Source organism: Clytia hemisphaerica, unplaced genomic scaffold (genome assembly GCF_902728285.1).
Source record: "Clytia hemisphaerica strain Z4C2 unplaced genomic scaffold, Clytia hemisphaerica genome assembly, whole genome shotgun sequence".
Lineage (NCBI taxonomy): Eukaryota > Metazoa > Cnidaria > Hydrozoa > Leptothecata > Clytiidae > Clytia > Clytia hemisphaerica.
This window is the reverse complement of record NW_027103768.1, coordinates 889,019-914,196: the sequence shown is the minus strand read 5'-3', so window position 1 is coordinate 914,196 and position 25,178 is coordinate 889,019. Positions and strand designations below refer to the sequence as shown.

The window sequence follows — 25,178 nt, the reverse complement described above, 5'->3', positions numbered from 1 at the left end:
TGTGGTTGCTTTGGTCGTCTTAGCCTTTCTTCACATGTTTCTACTTTTTGGACTGATGAAATTTTGAGTGAGACTTTCCCTTTTTTTTAACCTTTTTAACGACATTGCAGTGACCCCCTCCCACCCCTTACGGCCAGAAGCCGTTAAAAAAAAGGAAAATCGTTTGTCGATGGCCCCTTGACAGATTTTCTAAACTTTGGAAACCCAGACAGACATGCATAATCAATTTACCATAAAAACTCTTTAACAAGACAAAGACACAATTCACGACACACTTAACTTCCTGTCAAAGCAGGAAGTTGAATCTGCTAACAAGAATGAACTTGTCCAAAAGCTCTGCCTCAAAGTCAAAAGCTTTTTTCCAGATGTATGCCAGATCTGCAACATGTCCTATGTTATCAAACTCAATGATGAACCCTTTCTCCAGTGTGCATCATGTGGTCAAAAAGTAAGTGCTACCTGAATCTTTTGAAAGATATGAACCTAGTTGATCATAATGAGGCAATACGCGATACACTTTTCAAAATTCCAGGCATGATCTTCCTATGTCAATCCTGCCAAGATAACACTGTGTCTTTCCCCCATGATAGTAACACACCGAACCCACCAAACAAAACACCAAGATCAACTGAATCCCAGGACAAATCTACTTGGAGTGTAGTAGATGAGGATGATGAGATCAACGCACCAATGACAGAAGACGATACTTCCAACATAATAAACCAAACAGCTCGCGGACCACCAAATGAAATCAACTTGAACAACAGCAACAACGATCACGCCCAATATCCTGGATCAAGATCTCAGACCAAATCAAAGACAAATGATCAAATATGTCGCTTTTACATAAAAGGAAAATGTAAATATGGACTGAAAGGCTGAGACTGTCAATTTATCCATCCTAAAGCCTGTACAAAATTGCTCAAATATGGCAACAAACAACCAAGAGGCTGCAACCTAGGTACCAAGTGCCAAAGCTTCCACCTGAGGATGTGCTCATCATCTATTACAAGAGGGGAATGCTTTAATCTTGACTGCAAATTCACGCATGTTAAGGGAACCAAACGACATCAGAAAAAGCAAAACAATCGTAATGATGAACCTCAGGATTTTCTCGCAATCCTGGACAACTTTCGCACACAAATAATCTCTCTTGTGAACAATTGTTTCAGCAACCAAAACCAACAAATACAATTCAGGAACCACGATTTGTCACATCAACCTCAACAAACATTAAATCGTCAACATCCCCTACATCATCTACCACCCCAGCACCCAACAATGGAACCAACATTTCTAAGGAATCTACTGGGACAGTGACTGCCCTTACTGATGCTGACCCGACTACCAAAACTACTTCTAAACCTACACTGAATATGTTTTCGTTTGTCAATATACAAGGACTTTGCCCACAAACAAAACCTTCATCTGTATACCCTACCTCAAAGATCTTACAAACAGCTCAAAACAACTGTTTTTAGGCTTAACCGAAACCTGGTTAACAGACAATCACAAAAAAGGAGAACTTGAGATTGAAAATTACACTTTTTTTAAGAAAAACAGAGACAGAGTAAAATCGAAATATGGCAGAGCAAGCGGAAAACGTTGCATTTTATGTGCGTAATGACATTGCACCATTCTTCGAGCCCATTTTCGAATTTTAATATTCTTCTCTGTGTTATCTACAGACAACCCAACAATCCAGACCACAAATCTGAAGCACCTGAATTACAAGAACTCCTTTCTGCAATGATAGCAAAAATTGATAGTATTACTGATTGTACACCTGACACATAAATCCTTGGGGATTTTAACATACCACACACACACCTCTTAATGATGAGACTTCAACCCCAACACGAAATTGCAATAAACAGCTTCTGGACGTTTTAAATGTTTTTAAAGCAGACTTGCACATTAATCAACTGATACACAAATCAACACACCGTGATAATATTTTAGACTTTCTATTCACAAACAACACAGACACTATATTTAATTACACATGCTCACCTACTATTTATTCAGATCATCTTGTTGTAGATGTTACAACACATTTGAATTTTGATAAACAATTCGGAGAAACTAAAGAACGTAACTTAATAAGCAAATTTGACCTCTCCAACTTCCAAAGTGATAAGATTGACTGGGAAATTAATAACAAAGAATTAACAGACATTAATTGGTCTCAAGAACTGGACACAAATCTATATGACCCAAATCGTCAATATGCCAACTTCCTTGAAAAATGTCTTCTGATTGTGAAAAAGCATTTGCCAAAGAGAAAACCTCCAAAAAATTTTTCAAAGATTCCAAGAGATCGTTGTATTCCAATGAGAAAACGTAAAAAACTCTCCAAAAAGAATTTCAAAACCAATAAAACAAATCAGAAACTAATTGACATTGAACTGATGCTACAGCAATCCCACAAAAATGAACGCGATAAAGCAGAGCTGGATGCCTCACTGAAAATATCACAATTCTTGACAAAATGCATACAGCCACTAACACCAAACTTACACTCCTTCATTAAAGACACAAAAGACTTTTTAAAAAGATTGATGACAAAGAAACACCTTGCTAAACAAACAAAATACCTCCTCACTATTGATGTCAAATCATTATACACCAATATACCCCATAACGAGGGCATTGAAGCATGCCTTCATTATACAAAATTACATAAAAAGTCACTCCCTACTTATACACCGAACAACAAAATTTTAGAGACACTCTTTAAATTTGTCCTAGAAAACAACTACTTCACTTTTGAAGAAACACTCTACCACCAACGCTTCGGGACAGCGATGGGAACCAAAATGGCGCCGCCGTACGCGACCTTATTTCTCGGAAAACTAGAAGAAGAAAAGATTCTCATAAACCCATTTCTGGAATACATACTAGAATATGTAAGATTTCTAGATGACATCTTTATTCTTTGGGCTGGAAGCCTTCAGAAATTAAAAGATTTAGAAACCCACATAAACTCTATCCACCCAACCATCAAGTTCACGATCGAATATTCCCCCGACCAAATCAACTTTCTAGACACAACAATATACATTGACAAATCAACAAAAGAATTTAAAAGTAAGGTTTATAAAAAACCGACAGATGCAAAATCACTCTTACACTACTCGTCATACCATCCGAACCACACTAAAGAAAACGTCGTCTACACACAGGCGCTTAGGTACCGACTTTTAACAACTGATGACAGAATTTTGAAAAAAGAATTGAGTGAACTCGGCTCGACATTAATACAGCGGGGCTACCCCCTGACACTGATAAATGAACAATTCAAGAAACTTCACAACATTAGCCAAAACGACTGTTTCCACAAAAGGAGAATACCAAATAAAACCACTAATAACCATGAAAACGGTGAATACAGCAACCCCCTACCCTTTATTGTAGAATACTATGAGAGCTTGGCTCCCTTGAAACAAATACTCCATAGACACTGGCACCTCATAAATAATGATGAAGAACTGAAATACACCTTTCCCACTAAACCATTTATTGTATACAAAAGACATAAAAACATAAAAAACATCATTACTCGCACCAAATTCGGTGAAAAATAACCTTGTAAATATCACCAGGATAAATATTTTAGTAAAAATTTGACTGTCTTTGTAAATCTGTTTTTCAATTAAAACCCGTTTTGAAATAATAGTATATTTTCAAATAAATAGATATTTCTAATAAATTTACTCCTAACTTGACCTATACATTATTACATTTCCTACCACTTGCTTACCAACCAACTTAGCTAAATCGGGCGAAAAGATACATGCCCCACGCCCTCAACAAAAAAGACTAAGCACTACTATGTACGGATCTAACAACAACTACGGTACACCTAAAACGCGGACACGCGAAAATAATCACTCAAAAACAATACACCTCAAAAGCAAAACAATAGACTAAAAAAGTGAACCAATCAAAATAGCTTAACACCCGTACAATAATGGAAACCATCCCCTAAAACACAAAATAAACCAATGGGATTACATCATACTCCAACCAACCAATCATATGACTTGAAACAAAAACGAAATAGAAACCAGGCCTTGAGAGAACACACATGGAAAAGCCTCACCGAGCTTATCCTTTCCAAGACCACCTACCTCCAGAACACACGCAGAAATGATGAATGATATAAAACGCACTAGCGACATTGAAGATTTTGACATGACGGGTAAGAAAACTTATATGATATCCCCCCTACAGAGAATTAGCATGCTAAGGTTCTGACAACCCAAAAAGGAAAGAGAGGACTCTACTATACCAAGTAGTTTGGCCCACCTATCACGAGAAGTTATCGAAATAAGGGCCGAAAACTTTGTTTGAGTGATAGACTTTCGACAGAAGACCTCGAAATCTTTTCCTTAAAACACTACCTACGAAAAAAGTCCACGAAAACTCAACGATGGACCACACCCACACAACCTTAATACAAACAAAAACACCAACCTGTAGTTTTTAACACGTAAAAACCTATAGGGAATTAGAGAGTACTCTACACAGTAGACTAGGAAACTGGATCTACTCAATCCTTCATAAAAGCCAATTTTTAGCATTGTTGTCACTTTTTTACAATGTAAAGTAGAGGAAATCGATACAGAAACAATTCCACTCAAGTTACAAACGAGTAGCACTTTGTATCTTGAAAAAATTACAATAAAAAATTATTAAAAAGTAACGAAAAAATCCTGCGAAATATACTTCAGAAAATTTCGTAAGATATTTTTGAAAAAATAACTGTAATAACACTAACCTCTATCCTCTTGACCACTCAACCCCCCTTTTTTTCACAAGAATACAGTAGACAGAATTCTAAAAGAAAACTTATGCTATTACACCTAAATGTAAACGTGATTTGCACCCAAGATCCTCAAGATAACAGAGGTCTTGCACCAATATTTTCAAAAATATTAAATCTTACAAAAACACAACTCTTTCAAATTCTCTCACAACACACAAAATTCTCTCACAACACACACTCTGTTCATTTCTGAAAAAAATCTCAAAAACATTTTCAACTAAAATATTTTAATAAAGTTCGTTCCGAGCAAACACAAAACACGCTTCTAATGAAAACAATGGAAGCCTATTATTCTCTTTTTATTCTACGGCAAATCATTTTCGCTAACCAACCAAACTAAACCATTTACAATAGACTTTATATACATAAAGTGCTCGTGAAAAAGTGAAGTCATTTTTTCACAAGAACATTCTACATTTAGTATAAGAACTAAGCTTCCTGTAGAAACCAATGCATAACTTAAACCATATACAGAAAAGAAAACCCTTTCTTATAAATCCACAGATATCTCAACAAAAAACTACTACACAGCTGAATCAACAGTTCAATAAAATCTACTCTTATTAAACAACACTACTTAAAACCACCCTCCTATTTTCTCAACCACTAAAACAACCTTCTACAAATTACTTTTTAGACATAAACGACTCCGAATTACGAGACCTTTCACCAGTCCTTACCAATACGAACAAAAATCGAGACCTTTCGCCAGTCCTTACCAATACGAACAAAATCCGACGTCACTTGCTATCGGAACTTCCATTTCCACAGGGAAAACCTTACAAGGAGAACGAAACTGCGTCAACCTCAAACCAAAACGAAACTGCGTCAACCTCAAACCAAAACCAAAATGCTTCAACCTCAAACCACAACCAAAATGCTTCAACCTCAAACCACAACCAAAATGCTTCAACCTCAAACCACAACAAAAAAGCTTCAACATCGAACCACAACGAAAATGCTTCAACCTCAAAACACAACGTAACCACCAAAGGCTCTTACAGAATACCCAAAAGATCTAACGAAACCACAAAAAATGAAGACCGAATCCAATCTTTGATTGATCAGAACATTGGAAGATTCAAGCACCAACAAACAAACAACAAAACCACACCGAAATTGAGAGAACCGAACAACGTCGCCGAACACTTTAAGCTAACCAAACAAACCTTGTACCACTCCACAAATTTATCCAAACTATTAAAAGTTCAATCCAAGAACAAGATTCCAGGAGGCTTAACTATTCAAGTTAAGACCAAGGAAAACCTTTCCAATAACCACAAAACATATGGGACGAGGCTTAACTCGTGCCAGCACTACACTCTGGAGGTCCTGATAGAACACCACCTGCAACAGCAGGAGTCCTATCAGGAGAAACGCCTCCTAATCCAAAAAAAATCTCTCACAATGCAGGTTGAGGAAAAACATCGAGGCAGACGAAGAAATAAACTCAAAGAGAACAACGACCCCGAGAGAAGAGGAATGGGAGAACAACAACCATCAACAAGATCCGACCCAACAAAAACCGAGGATGCAAAAAAACTAGACTTTTTGTAATACTGTAATATTTTTGATACAAAATTTAACATACATAAAAAGCCACACCCCAACCATACCACAAATTTCTTATACACTTTTTCATCAGCTCTTGTGTCGAACCACCCAAAGTCTTGTGAAAACTTTCAAAACTAAACCACGACAAGTCGAAAAAGACGCATTAAACAAAGGACTCACTTTTGTCCCTACACCACAAGCCACTACTTTGAAAAAACACCTTAAATTCGCTATCGAAAACTTCTTCAACAGATATCCCAAGATACTTTTTCGAAATCACCCTCGAAAAATTAAACCACTATTTCGAAAAACAAACTGGATAGCTCCTATCCCAGATAATCCAAAAATAGATCCTACTTCCGAAAAACATCCCACAGACCACCGTTTTTTAAAAAACTCAACAAGAGACCAACAACAAAAAACTTAACACTCATGAATATAAAGCACTAAAAAGACTGAGACCATAAATCAATTGTTATTAAAAAAGCCGACAAAGGCGGCTCTATTGTATCCTTGACAAGGAGGATACAACAAAAAGTATTTGATCATCTGACTGATACAACTTCTTACGGAATGACGGAAGTAATCCTTTAAAAGATATCCAAACAATTTAACTGCCTTCCTGAAACTATACTTTACCATTACCACATAAACGAAGAACCTTTAATATCTTCTACCACCAAAGGAACCACGAATCAACCTTTTCTATATCCTACCTAAATCCCAAGCAGGAATTCCAGGAAGGCCATTGTTCGTCTGTAAACTCGTTAACAGAAAGTATCACAATTTAAAAAGATTGATGACAAAGAAAACCTTGCAAACAAAACAAAATACCTCCTCACTATTGATGTCAAATCATTATACACCAATATACCCCATAACGAGGGCATTGAAGCATGCCTTCATTATACAAAATTACATAAAAAGTCACTCCCTACTTATACACCGAACAACAAAATTTTAGAGACACTCTTTAAATTTGTCCTAGAAAACAACTACTTCACTTTTGAAGAAACACTCTACCACCAACGCTTCGGGACAGCGATGGGAACCAAAATGGCGCCGCCGTACGCGACCTTATTTCTCGGAAACTAGAAGAAGAAAAGATTCTCATAAAACCCATTTCTGGAATACATACTAGATATGTAAGATTTCTAGATGACATCTTTATTCTTTGGGCTGGAAGCCTTCAGAAATTAAAAGATTTAGAAACCCACATAAACTCTATCCACCCAACCACAGTTCACGATCGAAGATTCCCCCGACAAATCAACTTTCTAGACACAACAATATACATGACAAATCAACAAAAGAATTTAAAAGTAAGGTTTATAAAAAACCGACAGATGCAAAATCACTCTTACACTACTCGTCATACCATCCGAACCACACTAAAGAAAACGTCGTCTACACACAGGCGCTTAGGTACCGCTTTTTAACAACTGATGACAGAATTTTGAAAAAAGAATTGAGTGAACTCGGCTCGACATTAATACAGCGGGGCTACCCCCTGACACTGATAAATGAACAATTCAAGAAACTTCACAACATTAGCCAAAACGACTGTTTCCACAAAAGGAGAATACCAAATAAAACCACTAATAACCATGAAAACGGTGAATACAGCAACCCCCTACCCTTTATTGTAGAATACTATGAGAGCTTGGCTCCCTTGAAACAAATACTCCATAGACACTGGCACCTCATAAATAATGATGAAGAACTGAAATACACCTTTCCCACTAAACCTTTATTGTATACAAAAGACATAAAAACATAAAAAAACATCATTACTCGCAACCAAATTCGGTGAAAAATACCTGTAAATATCACCAGGATAAATATTTTAGTAAAATTTGACTGTCTTTGTAAATCTGTTTTTCAATTAAAACCCGTTTTGAAATAATAGTATATTTTCAAATAAATAGATATTTCTAATAAATTTACTCCTAACTTGACCTATACATTATTACATTTCCTACCACTTGCTTACCAACCAACTTAGCTAAATCGGGCGAAAAGAACATGCCCCACGCCCTCAACAAAAAAGCTAAGCACTACTCGGTCGGACTAACAAAAACTACGGTACACCTAAACGCGGACACGCGAAAATAATCATTCAAAAACAATACACCTCAAAAGCAAAACAATAGACTAAAAAAGTGAACCAATCAAAATAGCTTAACACCCGTACAATAATGGAAACCATCCCCTAAAACACAAAATAAACCAATGGGATTACATCATACTCCAACCAACCAATCATATGACTTGAAACAAAAACGAAATAGAAACCAGGCCTTGAGAGAACACACATGGAAAAGCCTCACCGAGCTTATCCTTTCCAAGACCACCTACCTCCAGAACACACGCAGAAATGATGAATGATATAAAACGCACTAGCGACATTGAAGATTTTGACATGACGGGTAAGAAAACTTATATGATATCCCCCCTACAGAGAATTAGCATGCTAAGGTTCTGACAACCCAAAAAGGAAAGAGAGGACTCTACTATACCAAGTAGTTTGGCCCACCTATCACGAGAAGTTATCGAAATAAGGGCCGAAAACTTTGTTTGAGTGATAGACTTTCGACAGAAGACCTCGAAATCTTTTCCTTAAAACACTACCTACGAAAAAAGTCCACGAAAACTCAACGATGGACCACACCCACACAACCTTAATACAAACAAAAACACCAACCTGTAGTTTTTAACACGTAAAAACCTATAGGGAATTAGAGAGTACTCTACACAGTAGACTAGGAAACTGGATCTACTCAATCCTTCATAAAAGAATGAACTTGTCCAAAAGCTCTGCCTCAAAGTCAAAAGCTTTTTTCCAGATGTATGCCAGATCTGCAACATGTCCTATGTTATCAAACTCAATGATGAACCCTTTCTCCAGTGTGCATCATGTGGTCAAAAAGTAAGTGCTACCTGAATCTTTTGAAAGATATGAACCTAGTTGATCATAATGAGGCAATACGCGATACACTTTTCAAAATTCCAGGCATGATCTTCCTATGTCAATCCTGCCAAGATAACACTGTGTCTTTCCCCCATGATAGTAACACACCGAACCCACCAAACAAAACACCAAGATCAACTGAATCCCAGGACAAATCTACTTGGAGTGTAGTAGATGAGGATGATGAGATCAACGCACCAATGACAGAAGACGATACTTCCAACATAATAAACCAAACAGCTCGCGGACCACCAAATGAAATCAACTTGAACAACAGCAACAACGATCACGCCCAATATCCTGGATCAAGATCTCAGACCAAATCAAAGACAAATGATCAAATATGTCGCTTTTACATAAAAGGAAAATGTAAATATGGACTGAAAGGCTGAGACTGTCAATTTATCCATCCTAAAGCCTGTACAAAATTGCTCAAATATGGCAACAAACAACCAAGAGGCTGCAACCTAGGTACCAAGTGCCAAAGCTTCCACCTGAGGATGTGCTCATCATCTATTACAAGAGGGGAATGCTTTAATCTTGACTGCAAATTCACGCATGTTAAGGGAACCAAACGACATCAGAAAAAGCAAAACAATCGTAATGATGAACCTCAGGATTTTCTCGCAATCCTGGACAACTTTCGCACACAAATAATCTCTCTTGTGAACAATTGTTTCAGCAACCAAAACCAACAAATACAATTCAGGAACCACGATTTGTCACATCAACCTCAACAAACATTAAATCGTCAACATCCCCTACATCATCTACCACCCCAGCACCCAACAATGGAACCAACATTTCTAAGGAATCTACTGGGACAGTGACTGCCCTTACTGATGCTGACCCGACTACCAAAACTACTTCTAAACCTACACTGAATATGTTTTCGTTTGTCAATATACAAGGACTTTGCCCACAAACAAAACCTTCATCTGTACCCTACCTCAAAGATCTTACAAACAGCTCAAAACAACTGTTTTTAGGCTTAACCGAAACCTGGTTAACAGACAATCACAAAAAAGGAGAACTTGAGATTGAAAATTACACTTTTTTTAAGAAAAACAGAGACAGAGTAAAATCGAAATATGGCAGAGCAAGCGGAAAACGTTGCATTTTATGTGCGTAATGACATTGCACCATTCTTCGAGCCCATTTTCGAATTTTAATATTCTTCTCTGTGTTATCTACAGACAACCCAACAATCCAGACCACAAATCTGAAGCACCTGAATTACAAGAACTCCTTTCTGCAATGATAGCAAAAATTGATAGTATTACTGATTGTACACCTGACACATAAATCCTTGGGGATTTTAACATACCACACACACACCTCTTAATGATGAGACTTCAACCCCAACACGAAATTGCAATAAACAGCTTCTGGACGTTTTAAATGTTTTTAAAGCAGACTTGCACATTAATCAACTGATACACAAATCAACACACCGTGATAATATTTTAGACTTTCTATTCACAAACAACACAGACACTATATTTAATTACACATGCTCACCTACTATTTATTCAGATCATCTTGTTGTAGATGTTACAACACATTTGAATTTTGATAAACAATTCGGAGAAACTAAAGAACGTAACTTAATAAGCAAATTTGACCTCTCCAACTTCCAAAGTGATAAGATTGACTGGGAAATTAATAACAAAGAATTAACAGACATTAATTGGTCTCAAGAACTGGACACAAATCTATATGACCCAAATCGTCAATATGCCAACTTCCTTGAAAAATGTCTTCTGATTGTGAAAAAGCATTTGCCAAAGAGAAAACCTCCAAAAAATTTTTCAAAGATTCCAAGAGATCGTTGTATTCCAATGAGAAAACGTAAAAAACTCTCCAAAAAGAATTTCAAAACCAATAAAACAAATCAGAAACTAATTGACATTGAACTGATGCTACAGCAATCCCACAAAAATGAACGCGATAAAGCAGAGCTGGATGCCTCACTGAAAATCAAAAGCAATCCTAAATACTTCTACTCCTATGCAAAAAGATTCACAAAAACTAAACCTAAAGTTGGCCCACTGAAAAATCCAACCACCAACAAAATTTAACATCTGACTCGCAAGAGATGGCAAACATCTTACAAAAGCAATACTGTTCAGTATTTACCACTCCCAAAACAGACTACAGTTGAGCATATTACTTTCACAGAAGATGATTTCATCCAACAAATTGACACTATTCCAGCCAACTCGTCAGCCGGACCAGATGGCTTGCCAGCAAAGTTTTTCAAAATGTGCAAGAAATCACTTTCTAAGCCACTTAAGATGATATGGCAAAACAGCTTTGACAAAGGAATCACACCTGAAATTCTCAAAACAAGCCACATTACACCAATCTTCAAGAAAGGAGATCAAGGTTTACCAGAGAATTATCGACCTGTTGCCCTGACATCAATTACCACTAAAAAATTTGAGAAAATAGTCAGAGAGAAATTGCAAACCCACCTTGAAGAAAACAACCTTTACAATCCAACACAACACGGTTTCAGACCAGGGCGATCTTGCTTGAGTCAACTATTGGCTCATGTAGAAAGACTGATATCTCACCTACAAAACAATGAAAATGTTGATGTAATCTACCTTGACTTCAGCAAGGCCTTTGACAAGGTGGACCATCAAATCTTGCTACATAAGCTAAAATTCAATGGAATCAAAGGACAACTATTGAACTGGATACAATCCTTCCTTACTGAGAGATACCAAAATGTTTCCATAAACACGTTCCTGTCAGATGAAGCAATAGTTACAAGCGGAGTTCCACAAGGCTCAGTTCTGGGCCCCCTCTTGTTTCTGGTAATGATTAGTGACATCAACGAAAAGATTAAACATTCCATCCTCTCATCTTTTGCTGACGACACAAGACTTATGAAGGCAATATCTTGCGCTGCAGATGTGAGTCTGCTTCAAGATGATCTAGACATTGTCTATGACTGGACATCTATCAACAATATGGAGCTCAATGGAAAAAAAGTTTGAACACATTGCATACGGAAAAAAAGAACAACTGAAAGTACACTCAGTCTAAAAATCAGATGTACAGCAGCCAATCGAAATAAAAAGTGCAGTGAAAGACCTGGGTATCCTACTCTCAAACAACCTGTCATATGAAATGCACATTCAAACGATCACTGACAGAGTCAAGGGTATAAGTGCCTGGATATACAGAACCTTCAAGTCCAGAGATAAATCAGTAATGATCACTCTTTGGAAGACATTGGTACTTCAACATATGGAATACTGCTCCCAGCTATGGTCTCCTACAAAGCGATCCCTGATGCAAGAACTGGAGTATCTGCAAAAATCCTGTATAAAAGGGATCCAACTTCCACCCAATTTGAATTATTGGGAGAAGCTCAAACACCTCAATATGTACAGTCTCGAGAGAAGACGCGAAAGATACCAAATTTTATATACATGGTGTATAATCGAACAACTGGTGCCAAATTTTAACTATGGTGAAGGGGAAGGCGGTATTTATTCATATACAAACCAACGCCTGGGAAGAAAATGCCACCTCAAACCAGTGAATACAACGAACAAGAACATTTGGAAGAGCTGCCTTTCAGACACCGGTCCAAGACTATTCAATGTGTTACCAAGAAAAATACGTGACATGACCAAATTTTCCAAAAATTCCTTCAAAAAACAACTTGATCAATTTCTGCAAGATGTTCCCGACCAGCCACTGCTCCCTGCCTATCTCCCTTACAGGATGGCTGACTCGAATTCAATTGTTGAAATGGTCAAACAACGGACCCCACGGGTTGAGTGAGCAGAGAATTTGCTGAAACACATCAAAGGTAATCAAAGGTAAGGTAGGTACAAGCTCTAAAAACTTTCAAAACTATTAAAAACCACATCAAAGCATCAGCCACATGTATTGAAACTTCTAGCCAACAGCCATTTTGTTTATAAATGAATTTATGTTTTCATTTTAATTTGTTTTCCTTTTTTCTGCCGAGTCAGCTTTTTCCATAAATTATGCGTGCAGATAGAAATTGTCAAAATGCGTGCGAAAGTCAGTACTGCTAAGTAATACGCCAAAATCTGGCCAATCAGACTGAACCTGCATTGCAGAGAAAAATCCCTCTGCAGGTGAGTTACCTGCACCAAGCGTTTAAAAAGCAGAAAAATATCATAAACTAGACTGTGAACAAAGTTTTTAACGCTTGTGGATTCCCAGGCTATGAAAAACTCAGAATCTCAAAATTTTTGGTCCCAAGAATCCATAACGGCAGCCCAAGTGCCGGCTGAAGCTTTGGCCCCTCCTTCTAAGTGGAAAAGTCCAACCCCGAGAGAAAATACCTAAATACCTACAGTTGCAACCAAGGTCACATAGGTCTCCCCCGATTTTTCGAAAGCACTCTCCACTGAAAGAAACACCTTTCCTTTTGATGTTTCAGACAGTTGGGTATTTCAACAATGAAATGCAGAGTCAGTAACATTGAGTTGAGCCTTATAAGGGCAAAGATGTCCTCGGGTAAGTTATGGCATATCTCAAAAACTAAGAACTATCATAATTTTTAGATTGCATTAGTCAACAGAAAATGACCAAACAAATAACTGAAAATGAAGGGTACTATAATGTTGTTTCTAACCTGATGTCTAACCTAATAATTTTTTCACTTATTTTCCTAAAAAACCCCAAAAACTGATTATGACGCAGTATGACGTCATGATCGATGACGTCCTCAAGAATTGTTCAATTCCCTTCAAACTTTAACCAAAAAAGTATCTCACCAAAGTCGATCTTTTGAAAAAATAATTTTCCAAATTTTGATTACGTCAGCAAAAAATTGGAATTTTCGTTTTTTGCTTGTTTCTGCTGATGTCATCAAAATTTGAAAAAAAATATTTTATTTCATATATAGGTCCACATCAATGCAGAATGACTAAATTAAAGAACTAAGAACTTCTTTACCAAATAAATTTTACATTACATTTACAATACATTACATGGTCTCTGTTGCAGAAATTGTGGTTCATTTGTGTTGTATGCAGAGTTTAGTTTATAGAACCCAAAAATACGACTGTGTACTCTACTGCCAGGTGCACCACAAAAAAGTTTCTTTTGTCAAATTAATTTCCAAAGTTTATTTTTGTAATAAGTGCTGCACCGTTCTTTTAAAAGGATCCCATCCTTTGAGCCCATATGTGTACAGCTTGAACAAAATAGTTTGTTTTGCATAAATTGGAAATGTTTCATTTTAGATCCCTCAGAATCCTGGTAGGAGATCACTCACATAGTATACTAGGACCTTTTAGTATTGCTACAATCTAACATGAGTCAGATATCTTAGTATAATTAAAGTTTTTTATGACTTTGGATGTTTCTTCTGTTTACATCTCAGTCTACTAATGTAGATATCTGTAGACGTTCTTATTTTACAATGCAAATCCAGGTTGTAAACCAGAAAAATCGAAATGAAAAGAAAATTTACATATATCCTGGATATACAGGAAGATATTTTGTTTTTTTATTCAAACAATAATAAAGCGAGCCCTTCGAATTCAGAGAACTTGTTTGTAAAGGCAGTGTTAGTTTACAATAGTTTTTTGAGAAAACAAAAGGCCCAAAAGCCTTGCATGAATAGTGTCAACTCATATAAGCTTATAAAAAGAACAGTATTTCACTTTTTAGCTACAGTAGTTTGTTGGCCTTGAATACTAAATTTCATAGTACTGTAAGTTGGTCTAATGACATCCCTCTTTTAATTTTGACATTCTTCTTTAGAGATAGGAAAAATAGGAAGGTTGGAATCACTGATTGTAAACTAATTTTCTCTGCTTAGCAATCAGTTGAGGAGTCCATCAGTGATTCCGACCTTCCTGTTATTCCTATCTTTAAAAAAGGATGTCAAGATTAGAAGAAGAATGTCGACATTTATGGCACTGTTATCAACATAGTAGTAGCTCTGAGTTGAGTAGCTACCTATTTGTGGCTTCTGCTTGAACAGCTCATCCAACTCATTTAGTCCGATGCTTCGACATTTCCTTGAGGCCTTTGGAGTTTGCTTTAGAGTGAAATAATGGGCAAGCAGTGGTACGTCCGGAACAGTTGTGAGGAAGGTGTTTTTTGAATACTTCTTTGGGGCAGTTTGTCAAATCACTTTATTGGTCTGGGAAGGGTGTTCAACAAGCAAGGACCCTCTTGGGAAAGACTTTATAGTAGTTATGAGGGAAACTGTATCGCTTTAATTTGCATTTAATTTTGAAATACCTCACTAACTCCATAACATCATTACAATTATACTTTTGACTTGGAAGTTGTTTTTTTTCTCAGCTGTGAATAAAAAACCTATTGCTATTAACCTGATATATAAAGTAATGCTTCCTGTCAAGCTTCTATATTTTCCCAAGGTATCATAACTTGTTCCTAATGCTCACCAACAAGTATATTTATTAAATTTTATCTTTTCTGTTGTTTTTATAGAAATAAAAAAATGGATCAGGAAGATAAAAAAGTGCCAACCATAACGAAAATAGGCGATAAGTATTTTTTATGGAATGAAGAGGATGTATTGAAATTGAGAAAAACTCACCGTATATGTGGTGTGACTGTTGGTTCACTACCAAGGAAACCATGGCAGAATAATGTGCTGTCACTCCCTGTTCTCCTCATGTCTGTTGAAGTATCGTTGTGTTTATCAAGAAATTTAGCATGTTTGAAAACAATAGATAGGTCGAGGAAACGTAAAGTAGATGTTGAACAGTTGAATGATTTTCGTTCTCGACAAGAGGATGAACAAATAAGGATTTTCAAGAAAGAGAAACAAATGAAAAGTCAAATGTTTTATGGTCATAAAAAGCAAAAGAAAGCGGAAAGGAAATGGCAAGAAATGGTGGATGAAGACGTCGCTCGTTTTCGTCAACAATATAAAAAGGATGAATCTGTGACAACAGAAGCTGTTAGTGGAAACACTGGTGTGGAAGATTCTGTTGAACATAAACAAGTGATAGAAATTACAGAGAACGATCGGAAATATTACAACCATTCTATTCGAGTACACATCCCAACACAAATGACTGACCAGCAAATACTTTCTAAATGTATCTTTGACTTTCCTTCCAACAAGAAAGATGAAGTTTTATGTCAAGTATTCACTGACTTATGGGAGAAAGGATATTACATCACGTCAGCGGAGAAATTTGGTGGTGATTTCCTTGTTTACCCCGGTGATCCAATGCGATATCACTCGAAATTTATTGTTTCTGTTGTCATGGATACAAATAATCAAATGACTGCTCAGGAACTAGTTATTTACGGTCGACTTGGGTCGGCAGTCAAGAAAACTGTTGTTTTAGCTAGTGTGGCTGAACAAAATACTGTTCAATATGTCTCACTATCATGGAAAAACTTATAAACTGTACTATTTTTCTTTTATTGTATTCACCATTACTGTATACAATTTCTAATGGTTTGTCATTAACTTGAGAATCGATTGTTTGTGCATCTTGATTTTTAGAGATACATCTTGCTTTAGTTTTGCATAAAAGTAGATCCCAGTAAGAAAATGTCTTCCTTTCTAAGATATGGAATTCAATACTGAAAGAGAGATTGGCTAAGGTTAATGATTTTAATTGATGATTGATAATGAATGCGTTTAAAAAACGCTATGATATTTTTGCACATTGGTTTAAAGTCACGTTTAAACTGAATAGAAACATGCTAATCTACCCTCTTAAGTATTTTCAAGTATTTGTTTTTGTAACATGATATTTTGGACATGAAAAAATTGCAAAAATGACCTTTATTTTTTGAGGTCCTACTATTTTACTTCCAACGAGTAAGTTAGAGGGTTTCAGAACTTGTTTGAATGACAATGAAGATAATATTTGTTCTTTTTACTTGCTTCATTTATGAAGGTATTATAGTTAGTTTCTAAAATTTCTAACTTAATTAGTTTCACGCTAAATTTATTATTTTATTAAACACATGGTTTTCATCTTAAATAAAATTTCAACCAAAGTTCTGTATGGTGACCAAGCTCAAGCTACTTATTTGTCCATGCAACTTTATATCATTGAAAAGAAAATTGTTTTTTTCATAGCATCAACAATACAATTGCCATCAAGTTGTCCAGACCTTCCCTTCCACGATATTCCAACAGATCACCTGTTCCACAAGAAAGTGAAACCACTGGTCATCGCGCACCGTGGTTTACCCAAGGAATACCAGGAGAACACGTACGATGGAATCATCGCTTCACTGGATTCACACGCTGATGGATTCGAATTAGATATTTACAAAACAAAAGATGACCAATTAGTCGTCTTTCATGATGACAACACTATGGTAATTCTGAGCGTATATGTTTCTTTTTTGTCAAGCAAGTGTCTTCCCCTTTATCAGGCTCGCATTATACTTAGGTACATTGTTTAGGTACCAAAACTGATCCTGCATATGCTTATAAACGTTATGCTTATAGAAAAAAACACTATCTAAACAAATAATTGTTGAATCAGGTAATACGGTAATTTAAAAAGTTTAACTTTTTTTGTTCATAAACCACTATAGTGTGAACCCTCCATAATCTTTCTTATCTTGACTGATAATAGTGGTAGCGGTGTGATCGGACAATCTGTTCAGGGGAACAATACTCTTAAGGCCGGTGTCCACTTTCGCGCGAAGCGTTATTAGTAACGTCATTGGTTGATTGAAAAAAGAAGCAATTCCATTGGTCAAAATTGACGTAACGGTTGAAAAAAGTTAAACTTCCTTCAACTTTTTTTTTTGTTCGCGCGAAACTTTTTTATGACGTAATCTATTCTTCAGGCAAAAACGGTTAAGAAAAAATCTTTCGCGCGCTTCACACGAAAGTGGACACCGGCCTAGGTGCCAAATAAACGGGGGGGGGGGGGGGGGGGTTAGAAATTTTTCGAGATGTTAATAAACGGGGGGACTAATTGCCGGGGGGGGTTGGAAATTGTAATTCTGAAAACCCAAAAATAAGGTAAATATAGGCCAAAATCAGGCTATTTAGAGCAAAATAAGGGACCTTCTCTTTGACAGCTGAAAAAATTCTTAAAAATTAATAAACGGGGGGGGGGATCCTTGTAAGGTCCGGGGGGTTGGAAAATTTTTGAAAAATTAACAAGTGGGGGGGGGGGGGGACCCGTTTATTTGGCACCTAAGAGTAATTAATTTTTCAAACTTTTACTTTTCCTTCTGTAGCGGATGACAGGTGTAAGCAAGGTGGTGTACAACAGCACTTACCAAGAATTACTGGAGCTGAATATCACTGACACCATAGTCAAAGGTAAGGCTTCCTCTATTTTCATTTTTCATCAAGTTTGTTTTTAATAGAGACTCTATAGGACTTCGCTGTCCTTTCGAGCAGAAATCTTTTTGCGATATTCACGAATTTGGAACTTTTTTTTTGTGAAAGCATGAGTTTAATATAGACACTGGATAAACAACGTATAAAACGGTGGAGAGCGAAGCATTGTCTTTCTTTTGTTTAAGAAAACAATCGAGGATCTAGCTTTGTCCGCAAAGGACAACTGCCATGGCGGCTCGAAGTTCTCTGATTTTGAAAAATGATTGATAATCTCATTTCTAAAAAGTCCTATCTTTATCTTTTTGTACTTTTACTCGCCAAAAATTTTAAAATAAATGCTAAAATACTTAACGGATACATGTATTAAATCTGTTGTGACAAAAACATCATTAGACAAGAAATATCAAACAAAAGGACTAAAATGACACAGAATTTTAAGTTGGCGATATTCTGTTAACATCTTTCTGAGAAGAGCTAAGATTGACATATATTAGACTTGAGTGTCTTGGCTTCACCGTGGTATGAAAATATTTTTGAGGCCTCGTGGTGATCGGTGGTTTTATCGAGGTTAAAGTTTGAAAATTTTTGGTGTCAACATTCAATTTTTTATACATAGCATGTTTTTCGTATCTTTCTTGCAACTTGAAACGTCATAACGACACATAATTAACAATTGTTTTGATGCGTTCGCCTCTCTAAGGAAAACTTAATTTTCATTTGGGAATTTAAATGACTGTGTTAAGATGAAAAAAATGATTAAAATATTACAAAAAATCGTTTAATGAAGGAAGGAGAGTGAACAATAATGTCATTACTGCGGACAAGGCTAGAACATGAGAAATCAATGAAAATATAGCTCGTTGTTTATCCAGTGTCTATAATAAATTCTTGGTGAAAGTCGATACCTGTTTTTATAAATCTTATGAGAAAGTTTGTTTTTTTTAGTTTCAATCTGAAGGAAAGGAAAATTAAATTTCAACAAGTTTCCTTCCTTATCCTACCATCTTAAACTTTAAGGTTCCTCACCAACCGTTTGACATCAAGCTCGTCCGTTACAAAGATTCATTTATGATTATTTTCACCTCTTTAGGTGGTAATACGTACACGTTTGGTAAGAAGAGAAAGATCCCTTTACTGGAAGACATTTTGAAAGTCACCTCCAAACATGATATTCTTCACTATCTAGAGGTAAAAATAATTTCTTGAAAGTTACATGCCCGAAAATTTTCAAAGAAATACCGGGTGTCCCAGAAAATGTCCCCCTCTTTGAAATGAAATTTCTCGATTTCTATGAACTGTTAAAGAATCAATACTTTTGCATTGAAAAAAGGAAGGATAAACTTAAATTTTGAGGTGGTTAACTACATCAAAAGTTATGACTTAAATGCTAAAACATTACTTTTCAAAAAAGTAAAAAAAAAGGCGAAAAACGAGGTTATTAAATCATCATAAAGATATCATAAAGAAATCTTTCTTTTATCAATTTTATTAACGATCAAAGTTTTTCTACGATGTCCTTTAATAAGGTGTCTTTATATTAATTCTCCTTTTGCTTTATTTGTTTAACTTGACGAACTTGCATGGGTATCATCAAGAGACATGATGCTTTTTCAAGCCCTAAGAATTTCAAAATCTTAGCAACATTTTGTGTCTTTGTACAATAAATTTAATACCCTCATTTTCGCCTTTTTTGATTTTTCTGAAAAGTAATATTTCAGCATTTAGGCCATAACTTTTGACGCAGCTAACCAAATTTGACAAACAACGCACTCGAAATTTAAGCTTATCCTTAATCTTTCCAATGCAAAAAGATCGATTCTTTAACAGTTCATAGAACTCAGGAAATTTCACTTAAAAAAGGGGGACTTTTTTCTGGGACACCCGTTACAATTGTTATTTAAATGAAATCTGATATAATTTTTTTTTTACTATTTTCTCCGGGTGTTTCCGATGAAAGATATGAAAGAATTCTTTGCTTACGCTTATCCAGAATAAATGAAGACTTGTTCTTTCAGATGAAACCAAGTGAACCATTACGACCGCACGAACTTCAGTTAGCTAAAGATACCGCCCGATTGGTCGCTCAGATTATTGAGAAAATGGGACTAGTTAAAAAGGCTATCATTGTCTCTTTCGACTTCCGGAAAGTGAAAGTGGTGAAAGCCATCAACCCTAACATCACAGTCGGTACTTTGTTCTCGCAAAAGTTCGCCGACAAACCAAAAAGCCGATACCTTGAGATGAAAGAGCTCGGGAATTTAGAACAGTGTGTAAAAGACGGACCCGAAGATACGTTGGAATTCTTTAAATTCGTTCTTCAGTCTGGGCTGTTCTTTAAACAAGCTGGCAGTTCGTCTTTTGATTGTGACATCAAGTTGTACAACAACCCAAAGTATTTGAATAAAACCCTTCCAACGTTACGCCAGAACTACAGTCGTACGGTGAGCACAGGTTTTTACACCATTTACAGCATGGGAAAAACAGAGGAACAACATCTCATTGATGAACGTAAGGCTCTCCAATTGATCAAGCAAGGTGGTGGTCAGCGCTTCATTACGGATGACGTTAAACGAGCGCGCAGCTTGCTGGGAAAAAGCTCTTCTGCAGGAACAATTTTGAAGATGAACTCTTTTATAATCTGTTTAAATTTTTTTGTTTTTCAATTTCATTTTTAACTAGTTACTTTTTTCAGCTGTACTGCTAAAATTTGAAAAATAAATTTCAGCCAGCGATGTGTATTTTTTCTGGTAAAACTTCTAATTCCCTCTTCTTGGATCAATTTAAAAATTTTAAGTTACTCGAATCCAGAATTTACTTACTCCCTCCACGGCGATATTGGATTCAAAAATTGTTTTTTATTTTCCTCGGATGAGCACCTTTCCAAATTTTCATTAGATCTTATATCACAAATGACAGCCCAAATCTGCGCTATTTTACCTCCACTAAAGTACAGTACAGCATTTATTAAATAATCTCAGACCGTCTGGGGTAGTGCCAATCGATCTGAAAATGACCAATTTGTTGCGATTCAAAAAAATATCTTTAAATAGGAGAAATCTTAGGAGGTCAGGAAAATTACAGTACCCTAATTTGGTTCGTATTTTGTTAACTTTTTAACCCTCGCAGTTCCATTTCTCTCTCTCGGGTGACTTAGGGCAAGTCTCAAAATCCTAACAGTTTACCCTAAGTTTTCGCTACCAATAACAGCCAGATTCAAAGATCCACTTAGGGCTCTAAAGTACTCTCTATACCTTGAAGTTTATGAACCTTGGTTGTTAGCTAATTAAATATCACCCCAAAAATTTATAATTAAAGAAATTGTATTCATGACGTCATAATTTGATCGAATTTGGTGACGTCATGAATCGTAAGAACGCTATAATATTAGAAATACATGTCCAATCTTTCCCAAATTTGAACCAAAGATACATCTAACTGAAAATGAAATGTAACTTTTTGAAAAAAAATTTTTGGAAAAATTTGATGACGTCAGCAAAAAATAGCATTTTTCGATTTTTTGCATCTTTTGCTGACATCATCAAAATTTTCAAAAAAATTTTCATTGAAAAGTTTGGCACCATTAAGATGCATCTTTGGTCCAAATTTGACAAAAATTCGACATGTACTTATAGAGTTAGAGCTATTTTACGATTTATGACGTTATAATTTGATGACGTCATAATTCACACTTTCTTAAATAATTAATTTTTAGGTTGATATTTAATTACGTAACAACCAGTTCCTGAAACCTTATCTAAAAATCCATAAGTGAATCCCTGAGAATGGGTGCTATTGGTCGCGGATTTGGGATTTGTGATTTTTAAAAATCTAGACACGCCCTAACTCACCCGAGCTCTTTGGCCGTCTCTTAGTTCGAGAGCTGTCGGCGTTTTTATTAGGTCATAAGCCTCAGAATTTTAACCATCCTCAACGTGTTCGCCGTATCGAAAACTGTCAAAAAAGTCTTTGAACTCCACGAGCCCAAAAAAGGGCTTAAATTTAGGTCACGAGCCTCATGGCTGAAACTTTACAGGTGATTAGTACAGCCCTCAAGGACAATGAAATTCGAAAATCCAACCATAAAAACCAACCAACCATAAAATCCGGTTTCTTGACCTGGTCAGATGCCCAAAAATGAGACGTATGAAATTATACATTTAAACAAATTTAAATTCCCAAAAGGCAAACATTAACTCTAAAACAAAAGTACTTGAAATTCAAAATGTCTCATGAGGTGTAAACAACACAATTATCATTGTGAATATGTAATTTTATAGCAATGAAATCTGTTTGAAAACGAGGACATTAACAATAAATTTATGCATCTCGAGAAGAGTGTATTGAATTCCTAGAGATTAGGTCTCAGCAATAGATTTTATTGGAGTTTCTGATTTTTTTAAAAAAGTGATGTATTGTGAGATTGTTTCGGGAGTATTACAAAAGAAATCTCTTAGGAATTCCTCCCGAAACAATCCCACAATGCATCGCTTTTTTAGTAAAATAAAAAACTCCGATAAGGTCATAGATTTTTAAAGCCCGAAGGGCTAGATATCGTGCTTTTGCTGAAAAGTGTGCCGAAGTTAGGTAGGAAATCCTACCTAAGTCATGTGACATTACAATAGAACCAATCAGAATAGAAATCGTGACCAATAAGAAGCTTCGCGGGTTTTTGAAAACAATAGCAGCAATATTTTTTCCGATGCTCACCTTCTTTTTGCTTGGAAGAGGTTAAGGGCTCTGACCATAGTGAATTTTTCATAATTGCCGTGTTTAAAATGTGTTTTCTGACTGATGTAACCAACAAAACTATGGCATGTTATACATTTTCTGTTAGGCAAACTATTCCTGAATCTGAAAATTCAAAAATTGCATTGAAAAAATTTGATGAAGAAGAAAATGAAGATTTTTGCGAGGAAGAGTATTTCAACTTTGAAGAGCTTAGTTTCGGCGAAGAAAAAACATTTTGAAAATATTTTCGCAGTAGATGGTGTATCTTTTACCGAACAATAAAAATTTTTGCGGAAAATTTTTGTAAATGCTTCTTTGTCTCGAAATCTTCAAAATAGTGGTTTTTCATCAATTTTTCATCTGGATTTTGCTTAAAAAAAACAGTCATAACTTTTGACACATCTTTTTAGAAAAATTTTCCGCAAAATTTAAAATAGTTCAATTCTTTGCGGACAGTGTAAATAAATTTTGAAACAAAAAAGTTAATTACCCATTAAAACTAAGCACTTTTTGTAAAAGAGGGTGATGCAACATATTATTAACATCTTTTTAAAGTTCATAACGCCATTTTTGCAATTAATATATGTAATCACATGATAACGAGTGCAATTCGAATATAATTGCACGAGTGATTTTTTTGTTATTAATTTTCCGAGTCCGAAAGGACGAGGAAAATTCGAAACAAAAAAATCACGAGTGTAATTTTCGAATTGTACAAGTTATTATGTGATTACGAGCTAATCGCACAATGGCTGTCACTACTTTTTCCCAGTTAGGAAAGTAAATCACAGAAATTACACTGATAGTTTTATATTTTTCTCTTCTCTTTTTGTCTTTCTTTTATTGTTGTTTATTGATTTTCTTTCTCACAAAATAAATTTCGAATGCAATTAAAACGTTCGATGCAAAAAAAATGTAAGAAAAATCATTAAAATCAATTTTATAAACATTGGCGCGGCATTGGAGAGTGTGATTAACGATTAATTGCTCTCTACAGAATGCAATTAACGATTAATTGCTCTCTTTGAGGGCGTGCCAAATAAGAAAAAATAACCCATCGTGCGATTAAATTCTTAATTACTCTTAAGGGATTCGATTATAAAGCAATGTATAAAGGCAATTCTTTGTTAAAGTGTTAAGGAACCTGAAATATAACTTTTATGTTCAAATACCAAAATCAATTTTTGGGCTATGGTCAGAGCCCTTAAAAAGCACTCCATCTAGCCCTTCGGGCAGCTTCGGGCTTTAAAAATCTATCGATAAGGTTTATTGGCCGACCTCGAAGTACATCCATAAAAAGGAAGCTTTCAACGAGCACATAACCGCTACCTAATTAGAATTCTATCCAAAGTAGCTGCCTTTTCCGTTTCCACCCTGCAGATTATATTGAAACGGTATCTTTGAGAACCTAAAGCAACGTATATTATTAAAAATAAGAACTGCCAAGTTTCGGCCTACTTGTTCGAAGAAAATTGAAGACAGGGAGTTAGTGATAGAAAAATCCAATATTGAATGGCGCTAAGATAGAATTTGGACAAAAGGTGAAAAATATCGGGGGAAATATTTTCTTCACTTCGATAAATTTAATGGAATATTTTGAAATTTTCTAAACAATATACATGTATTTATAAATCTCACTCTATAATTCTATGTCACCAGTATTAATATCTACACACAATTCTACACACGAAAAAAAAAGAACTCAAAAGCTTCTTTCATTCATAAATTGTTAGGGCTATCACTACAGACAAGTAAAACCCAGATTCTTCCAACTCTGGCGT

General features: G+C 35.7%; 2 protein-coding genes across 2 annotated transcripts; both read left to right on the top strand.

Moving 5' to 3' along the window:
• The first annotated feature begins 15,812 nt into the window (after nucleotides 1-15,812).
• LOC136805776 (tRNA-splicing endonuclease subunit Sen34-like) lies at nucleotides 15,813-16,826 on the top strand. Its single transcript, XM_067062332.1, has one exon. The coding sequence runs from the start codon at nucleotides 15,832-15,834 to the stop codon at nucleotides 16,750-16,752; it is 921 nt and encodes a 306-aa protein (XP_066918433.1). The 5' UTR covers nucleotides 15,813-15,831; the 3' UTR covers nucleotides 16,753-16,826.
• Nucleotides 16,827-17,152: 326 nt separating this feature from the next.
• On the top strand, nucleotides 17,153-21,429 carry LOC136805775 (uncharacterized). The gene is made up of 5 exons (XM_067062331.1): nucleotides 17,153-17,254; nucleotides 17,440-17,684; nucleotides 18,564-18,648; nucleotides 19,760-19,857; nucleotides 20,685-21,429. Exons 1-5 carry the CDS (start codon nucleotides 17,206-17,208, stop codon nucleotides 21,342-21,344), a joined length of 1,137 nt encoding a protein of 378 aa, XP_066918432.1. The 5' UTR covers nucleotides 17,153-17,205; the 3' UTR covers nucleotides 21,345-21,429.
• Nucleotides 21,430-25,178: the final 3,749 nt, after the last annotated feature.

Excerpts from the sequence above, each read along its gene's own strand:
- LOC136805776 (XM_067062332.1), top strand. The coding sequence starts at position 15,832 with ATGGATCAGGAAGATAAAAAAGTGCCAACCATAACGAAAATAGGCGAT.
- LOC136805775 (XM_067062331.1), top strand. The coding sequence starts at position 17,206 with ATGACAATGAAGATAATATTTGTTCTTTTTACTTGCTTCATTTATGAA. Across the intron at positions 17,685-18,563 it reads TTCATGATGACAACACTATG|CGGATGACAGGTGTAAGCAA; the intron begins GTAATTCTGAGC and ends TTCCTTCTGTAG. Across the intron at positions 19,858-20,684 it reads ATATTCTTCACTATCTAGAG|ATGAAACCAAGTGAACCATT; the intron begins GTAAAAATAATT and ends TTGTTCTTTCAG.